Genomic DNA, 21850 nt, shown 5'->3' with positions numbered 1-21850 from the left:
AATACCTGCTGTTTATGGGGCACTTAGAGATACTATAAACATTTTAGATTAGTATAGTTCCTTAATTCTCAAGTCAGTATGAGACACTGAGGAGTATTTTTCTAGGATCTGTCCCAAAATATCTGATCCCTCATAGTCTTTGAAAAACAGCTTAGAGGGCTGGGCACAGTGGCTCATGCCTGTAATCCCAGCACTTTGGAAGGCCAAGACAGGCAGACCATGAGGTCAGGAGTTTGAGACCAGCCTGGCCAACATGATGAAACCCTGTCTACTAAAAATAAAAAAAATTAGCCAGGCATGGTGGCAGGTGCCTGTAATCCCAGTTAGTCGGGATTCTGAGGCAGGAGAATCGCTTGAACCTGGGAGTTGGAGGTTATAGTGAGCCGAGACCATGCCACTGTACTCCAGCCTGGGCAACAGAGCAAGATACCATCTCAAAAAAAAAAAAAATGAAAAAAATGAAAAAAGAAAAGAAAAACAGCTTAGAGAAGCCTAAAGTATAATTCCATGATTCTGTGATTACTGAGGACCCTCCCTTAAATGGTTTGAGGCACTCAAAGGAAGAGTCATAGAATACATGAGAAGGTTATATATTTAAATGGACACTTAGAGAAGAACAAACAACTAGAAGATGGCCAGGGGCAAGAAATAAGAAAGCCACTTTTGGGGTGTCCTTCATTTTCCTCTTATTTACAAAGTTTTTGTTTTCCCCATTGCATATCTTCCCACCCAAGGGCATCACCCTTCCTGCTAATGCAGAATTTGATACCTATTAAGGACTTAATCTGTGACTCCTTTTGGAAATATTAAAATAGGTGGAAAACCTAAAGTGAGGTTTTTCTTCTGTTTGCCCTCAAATTGAAGGTGGCCATGACCACAGAGTGGGGTTATCTTAACTCACCCTCCCAGTAATTGACATCGAGTCATGAATAGAGAGAGCAGAGACCTCTCTATTAGCATCTGGCTGTGTCAGATAACGGCAGGCCTTGCCAAAGCAAGTACCTGATCCACCTGGGTTCCAACAAATATGAAGCCACCAGAAACAGATTGGCCCATGTTGCTTTTTAAGGTAACCCCATACACATCCTAATGGTTATTTTGTTTCTTTGATGATTAGTACCGTTGAAGGTTTTCAGATTTCCAATTGCATTCTTTGTGTGTTTTTCCTATCTTTCCCTTGAACCTTGAAATTTAATTATTAATGGTAATTTGATTGTGATGATTGTTGTTCAATTGGCTGTTGAAACCACTACCCAGTTCTTTCTGGCTTGGGAAGAATTTCCTTTTTGAAGGAAAAGAATTTAGTCAGTGGTTCTATTTATTTAAGTGGTTGATAACTTCACTGACAGGTAAATCCTTAGACTTTTGCCTCTAGTTCCCCCTACCCACCACCTTTTTTTTTTTTAACAAGGAAAAATGGAAGAAATAGGAGTTAAAAGAGAGATTCTTTACCGTGTTTAGATTTCTTCAAGTATATAGGACAAAAATTGAATTCTAAAATATTAGATTAACAGATGAAAGAGGTTGGGAAATTCAGATGCAGGGACAAGTTCTCATATTAGTATTAGTATCTATAACTTCCTAATTCTTTTAATTCAAATATTGGCTGAGTACCTAAACCTACACTATTCAAGGTGCTATGCTAAGTGTGGGGAGAGAAAGTCTCTAACACAGTTGTTGCCTAGGAGAAACTTAACATTGTATCTAAGCAAATGTTTAAAATGTTCCAATAAAGTAAAAACAGACAGTGAGTATATTTGTCTGTTTTGACACTATAAAGAATTACCTGAGACTGGATAATTTATGAAGAAAAGAGGTTTAATAGACTCACAGTTCCATAAGCTTAACAGGAAGCATGGCTGGAGGCCTCAGGAAACTTACATTCATGGTGGAAGGCTGAAGGAGAAGCAAGCACTTTCTTCTAATGGCAGCAAGAGAGAGAGTTGAGGGTAGGAAGTGCTACACACTTTTAAACAAGATCTGATCAGAACTCACTCACTATCACAAGAATAGCAGGGGGTAAATCCACCCCCATGATCCAGTCACCTCCTGTCAGTTATCTCCTCCAACACGGGGGATTATAATTCAACATGAGATTTGGGTGGGAACATAGAACCAAACCATATCCGTGAGCAAGTCCACTTTGTAATATATTTCATCTCCACAGGCAGTTGCTGTTTTTGCATGAAGATATTCTTACATCACCTGTGTCTGGAATATTAAACCAAATTTGGGTGGTGATGTCGGTTAGTATTTTAACATTTTTTTTGAAATGTTATTACTAGTTGAGAACAATATCGACAACTAATAATTTAACTAAAGTTAAGATGTTTATGAGGATTAATTGATTAATCACAATGTGTTACAGGTTAACTGGATTATTAACTAACATTGATATGCCTGATGTTTAAAATCCATTTTTGTGGTTCTAATTTAACATTTATTTTTCTCATTATTAATGCTAAGATAAAGACTAGTGATTAATAAAACATGCTACAGTATGATTTTTAAAATAGCATGGGCTCGATAAATTTTATCATATTTTGTTTAGACTAAAAGGAAAAAGTTTGACATTTCAATACATTTCCTGTTTTTAAAGAACTTGAATCAACATTTCTAATAGAACATTTTACTTAAAAATATTTTTACACTTAAAATTTTTATATTAGTATTAGAAACATTTCCCAATTCTGTATGTAACTGGGAATATAATGAAGTGCCAAAAATCTTTTGAAAAAATTATATTATCCTGAGATTTTCATCAACAATTTTTCTGGAAACTCTGTTTCTCTGATATTTTAATTCCCCAGAATCCAGTGAAATCAACATTTATTAACAATGCTGACAAATAATCTAAAAGTTCTTTTATTTTTCTCCTGGGTCTAGGTTGTATGTCCATCTTGTCTTTTTTTTTTTTTCTTTTCTTTTCTCTTTTATTTTCTCCTCTCCTCTCCCTTCCTGTCTCCCTCTCCCTTTCTCTCTCCTTCTTTTCTTCTTTCGTTCCTTCCTCCCTCCCTCCCTTCCTCCATTCTTTCCTCTCTCCCTCCCTACCTCTATTTTATATATTGTTTTATTTTATTCTTTTAGATAGGGTCTGGCTGGAGTGCAGTGGCTCCGTCCTGACTTACTGCAACTTCCACCTCCCAGGCTGAAGCAATCCTCCTATATCAGCCTCTCAAGTAGCTGGGACTACAGGTGCACACCACCATGCCCAGTTAATTTTTTGTATTTTTTGTAGAGAGAAGGTTTCACTGTGTTTCCTGGGCTGGTCTTGAACTCCTGAGCTCAAGCAATCCTCCTTGGCCTCTCAAAGTGCTTGGATTATAGGCGTGAGCCACATGCACAGCCATATTTTCTTAATATAGTTTTTTTTAAAGACAAGCTTTTGGTGAACGAGGAAATTAGTATCTCTTATTTGCATCTTTTTCTACCTGAATATCTTTATGGGGCAAAGACATTATTTTAGAGTACTAGTAAATTCAAGTATGTGAATTTTAGCAATGGTGATAAGAGGAAAGTAGCTATCTATTTTTTAAAAATGTATTACTTTCTTACAAAGGTATTCTGTAAAAAAAAAAATGTTTAAGTAGAAAAGGGTATTATATACATATTATTTTGAAACTTGCCATTCATTTCCCCTTAAACAACCTTTCCTGGATATCTTTCCATGTCAGTATATGTATCTTCCTTATTTTTAAGGCTGTGAAGTATTTCATTGTATGGATATATAGTAATTTACTTAATACTTTCCAATGCACATCTGAGTTTGTGCTGTTAACAGTGTTTCAGAAAGCATCACTGAAATTGTATCACTTACTTGTCTGATAGTTTCTGTCTGTTACATTTTTAGAGGTAGATTGTAATACACTTTAAACTATAATATAGATACTGCTAAATAGCTGTCTGAAAAGCTTTTTGCTGGATTGCATGTTACCAAATGGTCTGGGAGAAAACCTATTTTCCCATACCCTCATGAACACTGTAGATATTCACGACTTTAAATAATTGTCAGTCTGTTAGGTTACAAATAATAATTTCCTTTAATTTTTATTTCTTTTATTAATGAGTTGGAGGACTTAGGCCTTTTGAACATGGTCTTCCATTTATGTCCATTTTCCTTATGTATGCCTAGGAATTCTATATTAAGAAAGGTGTTAAATATTTATTTACAAAATTTATTGACCTTTTCCTTTATATGAATAATGGGGTCATACCACTCCCAGAAAGGCTTTCCTCACTTTGAAAATGTGCCCACAGATTCCAGTTCAGGGAGAGAATGATCATCACTTCTTCTGCAAGGCACAGAGGCTAATTGGATGATGGCCTGATTCTTCGCCCTCTGCAGAATAATGCCTAAAATCTTTCCTTATTGCATTATTTAATTACATACTTATGTTAAGTCCTTTTTATAAATGTGGATTTTTGTTACAGATACCATTTTATAAAGCAAGAAAACTTAATGCCTATGTTGAAAAATATGGAGCTAAGGTAAGTGTTAAAAATGATGCTAATAGCATATGTTGTTAATATTGATAATGTATTTAACTCCTTTTGTGAAGAAACAAAAACTGGAGAATCTTTCTCATAAATATTGTTATGTATATGAAAGAACCCAACAAATTTTTTCCAATAATTATTATGTGCACATTTAATATAGAAAGAGAAGAGGCTTTTTTGTTGGATGCTTTATTTCAGGTATTTTATGTGGCATAATTTTATTTGCCATATACATCTTCAAATAAGTGAATGTCCTCATTTTCAAAGGTAAACTCAGAGAGATGAGATTGCTCACATTATATAGCTAACGTATAGAGGAATAAAACATTATAGATTGTATTCTACATGGTGATGAACTTCTGGATCTTCACAAAGAGAAAGATGAATGCAGTGGTTTGTATTCATTTACTGAGACCTCTCTGTGTCTCAGCAAATCGAGTCATGGAGCCTTGACTAGAGCTCCTTTCATACCTCTGCATGCAACTCTGAGATTACTGTGTCATTGGTTATCCCAGAAGCCTGTCCAGCCGTTACTGCTGGCCTCTGTTCCTAAATCTAATAGAGTTTGGGATAATGAGGTTTCTAGTCATCTTTAAAATTAGATGCTGCCTTTAGGTCCTAGGCAAGTAAGATTTCAGTAATACCTTGTTGTACTTTCCAGTTCCTGTGAGAAATTGTTGAATGACCTGAAAGCTGGTCATCAGTTACAGTCTGTGGGAAAACAGTATTATTTAGGAGCAATGAGGAAAGAATATGTTTAAATCTTTTTCCTAAGACAAGTCTTTGATTATCTAGGGATTCTGGTTCTCTTGAAAGGCCATTTATGAGCTAGCCTGAGAACTAGATTTACAGTATGTCATTCACCTAGACATAGGACTTGGGTCTTGAAGCAATCTACCAAATTACATTATTTACTAAGGCCTAAGAATAGGTAACATTTTAGTATAGCAGATTCTTGAATAAAATCATTTCATTTGATATTATTTCAATATAGCATTAATGAAAAAGGAAAAAAATTCAGTTCCCAGCCAAGGCTTCTGTCTGTGTGGTTTACAGCTTCCCCCCTTGTCTGCGCAGGTTTTCTTTTGATACTCCAGGTTCCTCCCACATCCCAGAGATGCACACATTAAGTGAGCTGGCATGTATTAAGTGTCCCAGGCTGAGTAAGAGTGAGTGAGTGTGTGTGTGTGTGCCCTGCAATGGAATGGAGTCCTGTCCAGCGCTGGTGCCCACCTTGCACCTTGAGCTTCCAGGATAGGCTCTGGCTACCCACCACTCTGAACTAGAATAAGCTAGTTGGAAAATGAATGAATGAATTGATGCACAAATACAAATTATTGTAAAATAAATGTTCATAACGTATAGTAATCATACAGATGCACTACAGTAAGTGATGCAGTACAAAAGCACTCTGGGAGCCTGCCTTATTTGTGATTGTTTCAAACTGTGGTAGTAGGAGGTGCTCCTTAAGACTTTTGCTTTGCAAACATTTATTCCTTGATTTTACCCACAACCACTACTACCACTGTCATTCAATGATTCAGCAAAAATTGGGTAAATAATTCTTACTTGTTTTTATTAATCTTTCTTAAATGTATGTATAGCTTACATTTATTTCAGTGTTAATATTAGAAGTGTTTTTGGTCTTTATTTTAAAAGCTTGATGATTTTTTGTGACGAGAACTACGCCATAGGAACATTTATTTATATCAGTTAGCCTATGATTTTGGCAGTAGCCAAAACTAGTATAACAAAATTGGTTTTGTTATATGTCATTTTGCTTAAGGTTATGGTATGTAAGAACTTATCAATGACATTAAATGAGGGCATACTGTACTGATTTAATAAAGCAACATTTATACTAAGCATCACATTTTTATGTGTACTTTATAAGAAAAAATGAAAAATTAAGACTATCACCCATAGTCCTCAGACAACAATAAAAATGCTTTGTACTATATTTTTCTTTTGCCTTATTAATTAACACCTGTGATTTCATCAATGCAAGGTATCACATCTCCAAAATGTTTAAGATTTTTCTGTTTATGTTCTTATTCTTTTTCCATTTATCTCAGTTTCATTCCTATAAACTAAACTTTTGTTCCCTTCACTAGACTTTCCAATCCTGAATTCTTTATTATTCATGAGCATTCTTCCAATATCACTTTCTTTTCTGCCTTCACTGAGCCTTTATGGTTATGCTCAGTTTTTCTTTATGTGAATACTTTTCACATAAGCATAATCAGCAGACATTTATTCAACACCTGTAATATGTCAAGCACCCTACTTGATTCTGGGGATCAAGCTGTGAACCAGATAAAGTCTTTGTCCTTGGTAATCTAATAGCAGGAAAAAATTTCTATCTTTTCAAGTTTTTGGAAGAATTTATGTAGAATTTTTATTATTTCTTTAGTAAATGTTTGGTAAAATTCACCAATAGAGTAATCTGGGCCTTAGCTTGTGCAAGGGGTGTTAGCTGCAATTTCAACTTATTTAATAGATAATAGAGCTATTCAAGTTATCTATTTTAAGGAATATGTCCATTTCATCTAAGTTGTCAGATTTATTGACAGAAGATTGCTTATAATACTCCTTTATTTTCCTTTGCTGTCAAATCTATAGTGATGTCACTTCTCTGATTTCTGATATTGGTAATGTGTATGTTTTATTTTTCCTTTCCCTAATCAGTCTGGTTAGAGGGTTGGAATCTTAGTTAACTTCTCAAAGAACAAGTTTTTGGTTTCACTGATTTTTCTCTCATTTTTTACTGCTTTGTATTTTGTCGATTTTCTTTCTGGTCTATTACTTCCTTCTCACTTTGGGCTTAGTTTGGTTTTATTTTTCTAGCTTCTTAATGTGGAAGCTGAGGTCATTGATTTGAGAATTTCTTTGTTTTGTAATATAGAGACATTTCATACTATACGTTTCTTCCTAAACATGTTTTTGTTTTGATTTTCTTTAGTTAAAAAATACGTTCTAATTCCTGTTTGATTTTTTTTATCCATGGGTTATTTTGAAGTGTGTTATATAGTTTCCAAATATTTTACGATCTTCTAGAGATCATTTTGCTGTTGATTTCCAATTTAGTTGTTGCTAGAGAATACGTTCTTTATAACTGGAATCTTTTAAAATTAATTGAGATCATTTTTTGGCCCAGAATATAGTATATCTTAGTAAATGTTTCTTGTCCATTTGAGAAAAATGAGCATTCTATAAATGTGTCATCAAGTAATCTGTAAATGTTTATTAGGTCACATTGGTTGATAGTGTTTTTAAGCCTGCTGTAGTCTCACTTATATTCTGTTCACTTGTATCAGTTATTAAGAGAGCAGTATTGAAGTCTTTACCTATAATTAGGAATTTGTTTGTTTCTTCTTGAAGTTCTGTTAGTAGCCCTTAGACAACTGCTGCAGTCTCTCCAAAATGAGGCTGTCCTTGGTGATTTTGGAAGAGCTTCTTAGAGAAGTAAAAATCCATTGTTCATGGATATCCTGTGAACAGCTTTCCCGACAAAGGGAGTCACCCACATAGAAAAGGTGGTAGAGAATTTGTCCCTGACTTTAGCTGAAGTGATAAATCACACCATCTTTGCACTGGAAGACATTCAGGTCACCAGCCAGGATGGCTATGAATGACAGAATTGCCCCATTCTTCTTCCTTGCACCCCAAGGCTGAGTCTGTGCTGATATATTTTGCTGTATCTGGATTAATTTCTTGCACCATAGAGAAAGTCAATAAGGAAATTAAGAGAGAAATCCACCTACATCTCTAAGGAAGACCCTGGTGGCTTATGGGATTTGTTCAGCTGTTTGGGTCTGGGCCCCTGGGGCCGTGTTTGAGGTCAGCATTATAGAGTCCTATTGCTAGTAGCCTTAATCAAATTCTGTGTGAGACAAATTGAACAAATTTTGTTCCATCCTTTGCCAATAGATTATCAGTTATGTCCTGGAAACATTCACCATAAGTCAAAATGGCACAAAAATTAGAGGTGGATAATATTGGGAGACAATTTTCCTTGGCTCTCTCATGCATTTGCATGTTCTTTTCACAAAGGCAAAGCCAGCAATTTTTTCTGGACTGTATTTTCAAGGATTTTTATGTATCAAACAGCCTTGGCTCTTTCTCCAGCCTTGGGTAGTTTCCTCACATGTCTGTGTTAATCCATACTCGGCCAATTACTCAAGAAAGACTCTCTGCTGATCTCCAGAGTTTGCTTTCTGTGCAACCCTTTCCTCTCCTGTACTTCACACTGAAAACTCTAGCTTCCTAGACTCTCAGCTCTATCTCCTCAATTCATGAAGACTTCTGGCCTCTTCCTAGGTGCCACTTCTCTGTACTGCAGCTTGAGAACCATCTATGAAGAAGCCACGGCTTAATCTTGTTGTTTTTCCATCTTTTGGGAATCACTTTTCTTTGTTGCCTGATGTCCAATATCTTGTGAACTGTTATTTCATATAACTCGCCTTGTGATTTAGGCATTTCAAGGAGGAGGATAAATCTGCTTCCTATTACTTATTGGTCTTAATTATAAGTAAAAATCTTAATTTTTAAAAGTAATTTGGTATTATACAAATACAGATATTTTCTTGGTTTCATGTGTGCCCATATAAGTATGTATTTTCTAGAGTTGCGGCAGACCAGGTCTCACTAACCCAGGCCTCCATTACAACTGTCCCAGCACTGACTGAGTAGCAAGGTTAAACATTAAAAGCTAGTTGAGCCTGTGCCCTTTTACAAAGGCTGGAATGTAACAAAGACCCCACCAAGAGTTTTGCCTAGGTTTTTCCTGGGCCTTGAAGCATGACAAGATAACGAAGGAATTCTTAACAGGACTCTTTTAGGATTAAAGAAGTTTTATTGGGAGTCTGAAGAAACTCCCCAGGCCTCCACAAACAAGTTTATTGGGGTCCAAAGGAACTCCCCAAACCTTCATGATTTAGCAGGAGACAAGATAAAGGTAATCACCTCAGCACCTAGACTCATTTAAATTAAGTAAACTTACTGAAGCTCCAAAAGACGGTCTTCATGACTCAGATCTTTGTTATAGATTAAAAGAAGTTAACTACTTATGTCTTTAGATGAATGCAGACTTACACGTAGACATATAGATTAGAAGGTATATAACCTCTGGAAAACTTTGTAATTTTGAGTTGGTCTGATAATAACTTCCAGGCCTTCTCCCTGCAACCAGTTGCAGAAAATAAAAACTCTCTTTCTTTTCAGTTCATCCGCATCTTGTTATTGGGTCACAAGAAACAGCATCCTGACCTTCAGTTTGGTCTGGGAACAGAGTGAACAATAATGACTATTGCAAGTTTGTTCTCCTTTGGATTTGTCTGTGTAGAGCAGAATATGAAGTAATGATCAAGGGTTTTAGCACAGAACTCCCAAGATTTAGATTTATTGGCCAAGGTAAGCAGGTAGTATTTGGCCATGAAAGCATGACAATAGTAGTGATTTTGAAGTGAATATATTTTAACACTTCTTTAACTTTAGAACCAGATATTATTAGCTCTAGCAATGATTACATTTTTATGTAGAATAGCCCAATTTGTTGGGTGGTGATCTAAATGAGCAGTCATTTCCTATTAATGTATACGCACACAGCAGTTGCTCTAAATTTCCCCATATTTTGCCATTTAATATTTTTAGATGGAGATCCCACAAAGAGTAATTCCTGTAATTCTTCAGAACTGCCTTTCATATTCATTCACAACTAGACTTGCTCCAGCCTGGAATAGAAGTGGCCATCTATTGATACAAGGTAACTTTATCATTTTAGTCATTGGGGATTTCTGAACTAGATTACTTCTGTTATGTGTGTATTAGTCTGTTTTCATGCTAATAAAGACATACTGGAGACTGGGTAATTTATAAAGGAAAGAGGCTTAATGGATTCACAGTTCCACATAGCTAGGGAGGCCTCACAACCATGCCAGAAGATGAAGGAAGAGCAAAGGGACATCTTACATGGCAGCAGGCAAAAGAGCATGTTCATGAGAACTCCCCTTTATAAAATCAGCAGATCAGGGCCGGGCGCGGTGGCTCACGCCTGTAATCCCAGCACATTGGGAGGCCGAGGAGGGTGAATCACGAGGTCAAAAGATCGAGACCATCCTGGTCAACATGGTGAAACCCCGTTTCTGCTAAAAATACAAAAAAAAAAAAAAAAAAAAAAATCAGCTGGGCATGGTGGTGCGTGCCTGTAATCACAACTACTGAGGAGGCTGAGGCAGGAGAATTGCCTGAACCCAGGAGGCGGAGATTGCGGTGAACCAAGATCGTCCCATTGCACTCCAGCCTGAGTAACAAGAGGGAAACTCCATCTCAAAAAAAAAAAAAAAAAAATCAGCAGATCTCATGAGGCTTATTCACTATCACATAAACAGCACAGGAAAGCCACAACCCCATGATTCAGTTACCTCCTACTGGGCCCCTCTCACAACATGTGGGAATTATGGCAGCTACAATTTGAGATTCAGGTGGGGACACAGCCAAACCATATCAAGTGCATCTGTCCTTAATTTAAAGATATATAACTTTTAAAGAATAATTCTTGAAACAGACCCACCTAAGCAATCTCAAGCAAGCCCACAACAACATAAACGTCATTTCTTTACTTTGGGATTATATACAGAGGCCTGCTGATGTTTCTTTAAAAAATTATTATATAATACTTGATACTTAGGAATAAATATAAATTATGAAGCAGTATGATAAAATGAACACAATACTGTTAAAACTGAGAAGCTATCCTGAATTTTTGTTGAAGTGTGATTGTTTTCTAAATATTTTATAGCAGGAAATAGATATTTAGGGGAAGAATTGGGTATTTCCATCCTTTTGATTAAAGAGATACTTTTTGAATGATTATATTTTTTCTCTGAGCTGTCATCAGATGTTCCTTTATATAACAACTGCGTTTTAAAGTATTTTCTTTAGCTTTGATAATTTCACATCAAGCATAGTTATTAATATCAAGCATGATTATGAGTTGTAGTAATATGGCATATTCTATGAATTTTTTTTAAGGAAGAGATTTTCTTTCTCAGATGGGAAAACAAAGTGCTGTTGGTAAGTAAAAATGCATAAGTCAATGGATAACATAATTCATAGTTTTTAAAGAAAAAAGTATCATGTGCTGGGCATAGTGGTGCATGCCTGTAATCCCAACACTTTGGGAGACTGAGGTAGGTAGATTCTTTGAGCCCACAAGTTCAAGACCAGCCTGGGCAACATGATGAGACTCCATCTCTACAAAAAAATTTTTTAAGTTAGCCAGGTATGGTGGCACATGCCTGTAGCCCCGGGACACTAAGGTGGAGGGCCACTTGAGCATAGGATGTTGAGGCTGCATGCAGTAAGCCATGATTGCGCCACTGCACTACTCCAGCCTGGATGACAGAGCAAGACCCTATTTCAAAATAAAAATAAAAATAAAGATAACTAGATCATTAGGTTCTTAGAATTATTGATTAATTAGGAAATAGTTTGTATAAGACCTTAATCAGATACTATTGTAATCAGAATTTCACCTGGGAAATCACTTCTTCAAAATGTACATTCTAGACTATATGAGAAAAAATCATCTTAATTGGAAAAAGCCATATTTTTATTTTCTCTACTTCAAGAAAATCATGACCGTGAAGGAGTTTAATTCTGCAGGCAGTTACATGTATAGTTTACAGAATCATATATCATCAAAAATTCTTTAGTACTGATGTAAGTCAAAGCTTTATTTCTTATAAAAATAGGATTCTTTTTCTCCTTAAAAAATTGTAAAAAGAGACACAGATGATCTAAAGTATACAGTTTAGTATATGGCTTAATCTAATTCTTTCATTGATTTGCATGGTTGTATTTCAGATAGACACTTCCCTAAACAGTAGTCCAGAGATAGCAGATAGATGAGAATCCTGAGTCACCACCACGACATTAATAATGTAGACATTATTAATCAATCATGATAGCATTTCATATCATTTGGGCATAGCCTTAAAATCCTGACCTGTAATCTAAAACTATTAGATCTGATTTGACTTTCTAGCTGAAGCCTGTTTGCTCTCCTTGCACTAGTTTTATGTTTAAGTTGTGCAGTATCAGTCAGTATGCCCTAGCTCTGGGTGAATGGGTTCATTACCTACATCTAGTTTCATCTTCAAACACTGTCATGAGACTATAGCTGTAGGGATTAAAAATAACAGTTTAGAAGAGGAAAATTCCTCACTCCTGTGTTAGGATTTTTTTTTAACTTTTATTGAAATTAATACATTATGACAAATTTTAAGTGTATAGCTCATTTAATTTTAACAAACTAAACATATTCTTGTAACCATTCTCAGATTGAGAAACAACATTAAGAGTACCCCAGAACCCACCTCATGCTTTTTTCATGTACTAACCCTTCCCAAAGTCAACACCATCCTGACATTCCAGAATTAGTTTTCTTTATGAAAAAGAAAGGCAAAGACTTCAAGGCTCTAGGAATTCTGGAATATATCTGCCAGTATATTTGAAGATACTTGTTAGTAAAAGACTACTCAAATCAGAAATGTGGTGTGATACCTCTTTAGATTACAGAAGAGGATAATCTCCTTATTTTTATATATAGGTCAGATTTATATAAGGTATTTGTTTGATTTTCCTCTTAACTATGGGGTGTCTCATTTTTCTTGTTGTGACCTTGACTGTGACCTGCACCCCACACACATACTCATGCTGTTTCATACTTTTGTCCTCTTTTAGATGTCTCGTATCTAAACTGCCAAATATTAAGTGGTTATTATTTGAATTTTACCATGTATGGAAAAAAATCTGTTCTTGTGTTTGACTTGAATAAGTTTCCTTTGCTACTAAAATACTTAATTTAGTAGTATGGAGTAATAGTTCCAATTAGTTCACAGTTCAATGTTTTATTTTCAGTATTAAACATCAATGTAACAGAAACTCAAGTTTGTCTAAGTATAGAAGCTTGCACAATCAGACTGCCACCACCTGAGGTACCACGTATTGTGATTTATATACTTTACTGTATTTGCTATATACTTTTTATGTTTATTATTGTTACTAACGTGGATTAGGTTTTAATTTTTAACATGAAGGGTGGTAGGGAGGTTTTTATTATCAAAATCTATATTATTAAATGCTTGACATTTTTATTGTTCTAAATCTGCTTCTCCAAAGAAAATATTTTTCTGTCCATTTAACACAGGTCTTCACATTATTCCTTTGTTCAAAACTTTTTTAAGGTGCTGAGACTCTCCACAACCTATTCTGTCTTAACACCCACTTTTTGCCTCTTCTTTCACCTCCAAATGTGAAAAGAATGATTTCAGCTCATTAATTTAATATTAATTCCCCTGCCTTTGACATTCTGGTAGCATTTTTTTTGGCATGTTTTTTACTCATAGCTTTCTGTCTCCTTAGTAGAAGGATATGTCTTTTATTTTGTGAATTCCCATAGCACCTAGCATAGAACCTTACGTGCTAGTGTCATTCAATGTTATTTTCTTTCCTCTAGGCCAGTAGTTCTCAATGGAAGCAGTTGAGGGCAGGGAAATGAATGATTGACTCCTTTTGAGAAATAGTTATGTCTAGAGATAATTTTGGCTGTCACAATGGGAGAAGGATGGTGTTGCTACTGGCATCTAGTGGGTAGAGGCCAGAGAAGGGATGCTACTGCATGTCCTTCCCTGCACAGGACAGTAATCTTATCCCCACCCACAGAATTATTCATCAATAGTGGTGAGGTCGAGAAACCCCAGGCATAGGACAAATGACTCTTTCTTTGCTTAGAATGCCCCTCTGATTGGCTGCATACATTCTGCCCATCTTTTAAGGCCCACTCAAATGCTACTCCTCCATTCATTTATTTCCATTTAATTTTTTGATTACGTCTTATGTGGATAAGTAACAAAGGACAATTGATAAGTCAGAGATGAATAGGATCTACTTTTCTGCCCTGGAGAATGATATAAGCCAGTAGGGAAGTTGACCTGCATATAAATAACTGGAATGAGTAACATGACATGTATATCTTGGACTGATGAGGAGCCTTCCCAAGGTTACAAATCCTATGTGATTGCCCACCCTCATTTAAACCCTCATACTCTCCTGTACCATACTATCTTTGGTTTCTGTCACTTAGAATATCTGAAATTGGGTAATTTGTAAAGAAAATGAATTTATTTATTACACTTATAGAGGCTAAAATGTCCAAGGTAAAGGGGACTTATCTGGTGAAGACCTTCTTGCTGTTGAGGACTCTGAGTCCTGAGGTGGCACACAGCATCATATAGTGAGAAGGCTGGGTGTGGAGGCTGAGGTTTCTCTTCCTCTTATAAAGCCACCAGTCCTACTCCCATGACAAACAATTAATTCATTAACCTTCTAATCCACTAATCCATGAATGGATTAATCCATTCATGAGGGCAAATCCCTCATGACCCAATCACCTGTTAAATGCTCCACATGGCCGGATGCTGTGGCTGTAATCCCAGCACTTTGGAAGGCCAAGGCAGGTGGATCACGAGATCAGGAGTTCAAGACCAACCTGGCCAACATGGTGAACCCCATCTCTAATAAAAAAATTAGCTGGGTATGGTGGCACATTCCTGTAATCCCAGCCATTCTGGAGGCTAAGGCAGGAGAATTGCTTGAACCAGGACCTGGAAGGTGGAGGTTGCAGTGAGCTGAGATTGTACCTCTGCACTCCAGCATGGGCTACAGAGTAAGACTCCATCTCAAAAAAAAAAAAAAAAAAAAAAAAAAAAAAAAAAAAAAAAAAAAAAAGGCCCCATGTCTTAATACTGCCACATTGTGGATTAAATTTCAAAATTAGTTTTGGAGAGGACACATAGTCAAATCATAGTTTATACTCACATACTTATTTCTATTTTTATAATTATACTAAATTTATACCTCTGATTTCCTTTGAAGAGGCATCATGAAGACTAATATTGTGACTTACTCACCTTTGAATTTTCTAGAGATGACACTTCTGTATTCTACACCTGAGTTTGAACCAAATTAGAGATTGACAGAGAAGTAAGACATAAATAGAGATCAGAATGTCAGCTTTATTACTAGAGTGAGATTATAATTTATCCTCAAAACAGGATGCTTCTGAGAGTGAAAGGGACACTAGCCTGATGGGATGCTGGCCCCACATGCACAAACTGGAATATATAGTCATGCTGTTCATTACTGGAAAGGAAAAACAGCTCTTGGAAGACATGGTTTATCTGAACCTTAGAGTGATGCAGACTTAGCCACCCTCTTATTGCAGTAGTGGAAAAACCACAGACCTCGCTTGTGAGACCAGGCACTCATTCTGATATGTCAAAGAGAGTACCTAACACGACTCTCTGCCATCAGGCCAGCTCCCAAGAGGAAGGGGAGGAGGTGAGCCAGCATGCCTGGTTATTCGTCCCAATTTTACCTTCTGTATTAGTCCATTCTCATGCTGCTATGAAGAAATACCCCAAACTGGGTAATTTATAAAGGAAAGAGGTTTAGTTGACTCACAGCTCCTCATGGCTGGGAAGGCCTGCGGAAATTTACAGTCATGGTGGGAGAAAAGTGCCCAGCAAAGGTGAAAAAGTGCTTTATAAAACCGTCAGATCTTGCAAGAACTCACTATCACAAGAACAGCATGAGGGTAACTGCCCCCATGAATAAATTAACTTCCACTGGGTCCCTCCTACAACATGGGGGGGATTATGGAAACTACAGTTCAAGATGAGATTTGGGTGGCAATGCAGCCAAACCATGTCACCATCCATCTGCTCTAGGTAGGAATGAATAATGGAGCAGAGTGATTCCAGGAATATGTCTTAGTAGAGCTTTCTGGGCATGGAAGGAAACACCAAAAATGGGGCAGACACAGTCCTCTTCTCTATTCAACATTATGCACGCAACATATACTTGTTAAATTAAATCAATTCTCTAAATTATGATTGTTCATCAGCTTCTCTGAGTCTCACTTTTGCTTATGTTTTTTATATGGCATCTTACATATTCTGACTGCTATAAAAATTAGTTTTATATATACCTATGTTCCCGCTAAACTGTAATCTTTTTGAGATTCTAGGTCCTGTCTTATTCATGTTTATTCCCCATGGCACCTAAAAGATAATTGCATTTAATTTTCCTTTTATTAAAATCTGGCATTGGTTAACATAACCAAAAAGTTATGCTAGATTTAAATAAAAGTCATTTAAAATGACTCAGGTTTATTTTGCCAACTTTGATGACATGCCCAGGGAAAAGAAACACAAGTTACAATAGGATCTGTGCCCTGTGCTTTCTCGAAAGAGGGTTTTGAGGACTTCAGTATTTAAATGGGAAAGAAAAAGCAGAAGGGAAAAGAGGAAGGGGAAAAAGGAGGAGGGTAGACAATGAGCCAAGTAAGTGAATCTACATTATAAACATGAAAAGAGGGGTAGAGGAAAAGTCAGTTATGCATTTCTGTCACCCAGTAAATGTACATTTACAGTAATAATCTGAACTAAGCTATCTGGGAACAAAAGGAAGGCAGGGTTTTTTTGTTTGTTTTTTGTTTTCGTGTGAGTCACTTTCCAAGCTTAATGTTTCCTTTGGCGTGGCGAGTTTGGGGTTCTGAGATTCTGGTTATTCTCTTTCATAGTTATTAGGTCAGGTTGGCGGAGGGGATTGAGGGTGAAGAGGTGAAAAGGAGGATGTTTCTGGTTTCTCTTTCCTCCAGTTTATTTTGTTTGTTTTCATTCCTTTTTTCAAAAATTTGCCATGGCCTCCATTGACTATAAGATGCAATCTCAGCTGTTTACCATGACATACAAGGTTTTCAGCAAATGGATTCAAACCTACCTTACTTATAGCGTCACCTCCCATTACTGCTCTCCAAGTAGCCAAACTGAATTGTTTCTCAAAGATGGTTTGGTCTTTCATCCTTCCACGTCGTTGTTCGCACTGTTGTCTAGGCCTATAATTCCCTTTCTCCTGCTCATCTTTCAAGGCTTATCTCAGACATTACCCCTCTGAAGAATTCTCCAGCTTCCAAGTCTCATCTCTCTTGGTGCTCCCCTGCCATGTTTATCACATGCTATCTATGCAAACATCTCATTAAACTGAGAAGTCCTAGAGGGAAGGGTCTATGTCTTATTAATCTTTCTATCATAGGAGCCTACCTTAGTGCCTGCCACATACTTTTGTACACATTTATGGAATGAATGGAGCATTGACTGGAGTGAAAGACTAATTTATTGTTTGAACCAGGTGACTTTTGTTTCTAAATTCTTTTTTAATTCCTTTGGGCTAGAGATTGGAGTACTTTTTAAAATCCTGATTTTTGACCCTATTTAGACAAATTTTAAAGCAGATTTCAGCCTTATCTTTACAATTTAAATATAGATCAAAAAATTTAAGAGGAATTGAAACAATAATTTACTCATTTCTCAAATTTTAGGCTGTGTTAAACTTAAAATAATACTTTCCTGAAAGTAATTAAATATTTCGAAGGGAATTTATATGCGCAAATTGCCATTTTACTGTTTGCTGCATTGAGATTATAACTGAATCCACAGTTACATAAGGGATATATTTCAGAAAAGCATTATATAATCTTAAACTATTTGTCTTGAAATATAATTATATGGAAAATTTGGGAGATGAGTGCCTTGAAACAAATTTCTATTTATTTCATAGAGAGATATTTATTGGGTACTATTATGTATATGTACCAAGTGCTGATAAAAAACATTTTTCTCTCAATATTTTTTGTCTAGGTCAGAAGAAAGAAGAGCATGCACATATAAAATTTACCAGAAGGGAACATTTGCTGAGGACTAGTTAATATTCACATACCCAGAAAATTCAGTGTAGGCTTAGAATCACATTAAAACTCTCAGATCTGCACTAATTAACGGTGCTTCTTTGGCATGTTACTTACTCTTGCAGAATCTCCATTTTTCTTATAAATTGGAAATAATGTGTATCTACGTTCTAGGGTTATAAGGAGGGTAATGGGGTAAAGTACATTAAGGGCTTAGCATAGTACTGACACCTAATAGAGGTTCAAAAATAATAGCTATTGTCATTATTTTATAAGTAAGTAAATTAAGGCACAATGCAGTTAAATAAGTTGCTCTGGGTCATAAAGGTAGTTAAAGTAAGAGATTCAGGATTTGAGTTTGTCCTTCAACTCTGTTCTTTCTACTATACCATGCTTCCTTCACCTATCCTTAGGTTTTTTGCTTCAAATTTGCTTGTCCCATAGAGCTTTACAGAAATAGATACCTAATATATGTTGAATAAAAATACAATTAAAAATGTTTGGTAATGGAGTATCAAAATTAGTGTTATAGGAACTATGTTACTTTAGGAATTAAGAGAAAAAGAAAATGTCTAAGGGAATCATATGTGAAATCTTTGGAATATTTATGTTATTTTTCACCCTTTTCTTCTTGAAATAATTTTCTTTCTTGATTTCTCTGAAACTGATTTTTCTAGAATCTCCTGGAATTCATTTGTGGTTCTTCATTCATTTATCATTTTAAATGTTGCTATTTCGTAGGGTTCCATTTTTGGCCCTCTTTTCCTTAGCAAGCTCACCCATTTCAGTGGCTTCAGCCTATACAGCAGTACCTCCCAAATATTCTTGTATAGTTGTAACATTTCTGCCCTCTCTTGGATACTTTCAAATGAATGTACTAATGGCAGTCAGACTCAATTATGTCGAACACTAAATATATTTATTGTCACCTTCCACAGCCCCATATCTGTTCCTCCTGTGTAATTATTTTCATTAGTGGCATCAACAGCCAATCATTTACCTACCTAAAGACTTCAGAGTCAGCCTTGGCTTTTCCTCTTTCTCGTTTTCTCTTTCCAGTTAGTCTTTAATAGACAACTCTTGTCTCTTAAATAGACTCCTTTCTGTCTCCATTTCTGTTGCTCTAATTCAGACTCCCTTTTTTTACTTGAACTATTAAACCAGTCTCCATATGGGCCTTGTTTCTGTTTTCTCTCCTTTAAGTTTTTTATTTTTTATTTTTATTTTTTCTTAAAGCCCTGGGAGGAACCTGGAGCTACAAGTGCATTCAAAGTGTTAATGATCGATGTGTCCTGCAATTCACATTAATTCTCGTAGCTAGCTGCATTCTTCATCAATGCATGAGCCGAGTGATCCACTGCAAAGAGTTGTATCTTTCAAGTTTATCTCATTTTTCCTTACAGTATCAAGAGAGTTCACTTTCTAAAACAAAGGTCCCAGCCCAAATGTCTTTAGTATTTCAGCATTGCCTAGAAAAAATTAAGTCCAAATTATTTAGACTGGCATTTTAAGAAGGAAGTAATATTTATTGAATACCTGCTTTTCAGTATGGTTTTGGTCAGAGAAGCGCACTTTATAAATATTTGCTAAATAAATAAATACAAAGGGTGAGCATTCGCAGTCTCTTGGAGTATATGGTGAACAGTTGGGTGGTTTGCCAGTCTTTAATCTGTGTTGAGAAAGACCAGTGTAAACATTAAGTACTGGTACTATTGAGGTCCCTGCAGCATTTGACCTGAGTCTCTGAATACTGTAGAAAGTACCCAGAAGGATATATACTCAAGCTATATAAGTAAGTGTATGTGAGAACCCATAAACTTTAAACATTCGAACCTGATACCTACCTTCTATGAATTCCATTTTAAGTTCTGTTTTCTCTCAGTTTATTCATCCCTCTGCAACCAGTCTTATTCATAACCATGCCTGCTCTAACCATGTTTTTATCACACAGTTCAGACAACTGATCTCTTAAGCGTAGTACATCACAGTGCAAGATTTATCTCTTGTGCACAGGAAAATATGTGTCCTTATTCATTCTGCATGTCCTTGCTCTTTTACCTCACAACATAATTAGCTTATCTTATCTTCCTCTTCCTGCATTCATGTTTTCTTGCTCTTCTCTGCTTCTCTATTTCTGCTAGTCTTAATGAAAGCCGTAGGATCTCAGAGAAGGATCAGTCACTGGATGTGGAGAAGATGGGTCTAGATCCAGACAATAGGACCTTATTGATAGGAGTCAGATAAATCAGAGTGAGGGCAATAATTTAAGCAACTGTATTGTTAAAATGCTAATGAGTTGTCCAGGCAATAAAAGGTTGTCTAGTTTAGTTGGACTTCCTTGAAAAGTAGTAGGCAGTGAGGTTAGAACATTGTTTCCCAAAAGATGCTAGGTGGTTGGTTAAAAATGGGGTAAGGGTTTATGAACCATTCTCTCTAATCTTAATATAGTGTCCTTTCACCCAAAATTTGATACTTTATTTTTTCACCCTCCATGAGGTCTCTCTATATCTTTGGCTAACTGTAACATTGCCTCTCAGGGAGATTTTCCAGGGTAAGAAAGCTGTAATTGGCAAACTTTTGTGGGTTAAATACAAGCTAAAATGCCCTATAGGTAGGAAACTGAAGGAACAGGGAACAAAGTGTTCTAGGAGGCTGGGAGGGATATAAAAGGAGGCTGAAGCATTGGCTCTTCTTTTCTCCTCCAAAAGACCAGATAGAAGTATAATTCCCTTACTCATTCTTCATTAAAAAAAAAATCGAGATTAAAAGCTGTTATTTCAAAATATAAATACCTTCCTTTGGAAGAGATTCAACTTCCTGCAGATTAACACAATTTTTTTAAAAAAACACCTGAAAACCAGCTAAAATAACTACAAAATAGGGGTTTGGGCTTGGATGGTAAGAAGGCAAGCATGAAATACTTTATATATTGTATAGAGAAGAAGCAGGGTGAGCAGCAACATTGATTGCTTATGTAAAGTGGTTATACATAATTCAATGTAACTTAGGTCTTTAAAAACTACTTCATAACCTACTGTGTATGTAAACAGATATGTATCTTTTAAAATGTCTTCTTTTTTGCTGAATTCTTTGAGGACTAACAAATCTTATTACTATTAAAAGCTAGAAGAGTTTGAGATTTCCCAGAGGATTATAAAGGATTTTCATACTAATAAGCATGCTGTCATTGAGAGACATTCCATTTTAAGCAACTGGTGCTATGTTTTGCCGAGGTGAGATTTCAATTTGTAGTATCTAAGGTGGGTTCAAAATATAGTAGTTTTCTCTTATTTGCTTTCTTAACATTGACATGTGCAAAAGTATAAACCATTTTGGTGAATTTTAAGATACTGAATTATGACTTCACAAAGGCATTGAAACAATATTGTCATATTTACGAAAGTCATGAATTTTCTTTATCAAATTACTAATTGTATTATATATTCACATTTTATTAGATCTAACTTCAAAAGTAATATTTCTGGATTTCTCATTATAAAATGAAAACTATCAAAATAATATTAATAAAACGTCATAAACTTT

The 21850-nt window shown here is 35.9% G+C and overlaps 1 protein-coding gene and 1 pseudogene across 1 annotated transcript in view; one reads left to right on the top strand and one right to left on the bottom strand.

Moving 5' to 3' along the window:
- The window catches only part of C13H18orf63 (chromosome 13 C18orf63 homolog), a 45110-nt gene that overhangs the window by 2838 nt on the left and 20422 nt on the right, over positions 1 to 21850 (top strand). The window contains exons 2-7 of the mRNA XM_003925989.4: positions 2168 to 2246; positions 4432 to 4488; positions 10150 to 10261; positions 11530 to 11571; positions 13420 to 13496; positions 21431 to 21540. Coding sequence (XP_003926038.1) covers positions 2168 to 2246; positions 4432 to 4488; positions 10150 to 10261; positions 11530 to 11571; positions 13420 to 13496; positions 21431 to 21540 — 477 coding nt within the window. The remainder of the gene's footprint in view (positions 1 to 2167; positions 2247 to 4431; positions 4489 to 10149; positions 10262 to 11529; positions 11572 to 13419; positions 13497 to 21430; positions 21541 to 21850) is intronic.
- On the bottom strand, positions 19532 to 19676 carry LOC120361753 (5.8S ribosomal RNA; annotated as a pseudogene).

Source organism: Saimiri boliviensis, chromosome 13 (assembly GCF_048565385.1).
Source record: "Saimiri boliviensis isolate mSaiBol1 chromosome 13, mSaiBol1.pri, whole genome shotgun sequence".
Classification (NCBI taxonomy): domain Eukaryota; kingdom Metazoa; phylum Chordata; class Mammalia; order Primates; family Cebidae; genus Saimiri; species Saimiri boliviensis.
Note: the sequence above shows the minus strand (reverse complement) of the source record. Positions and strands in the feature narration are given on the sequence as shown.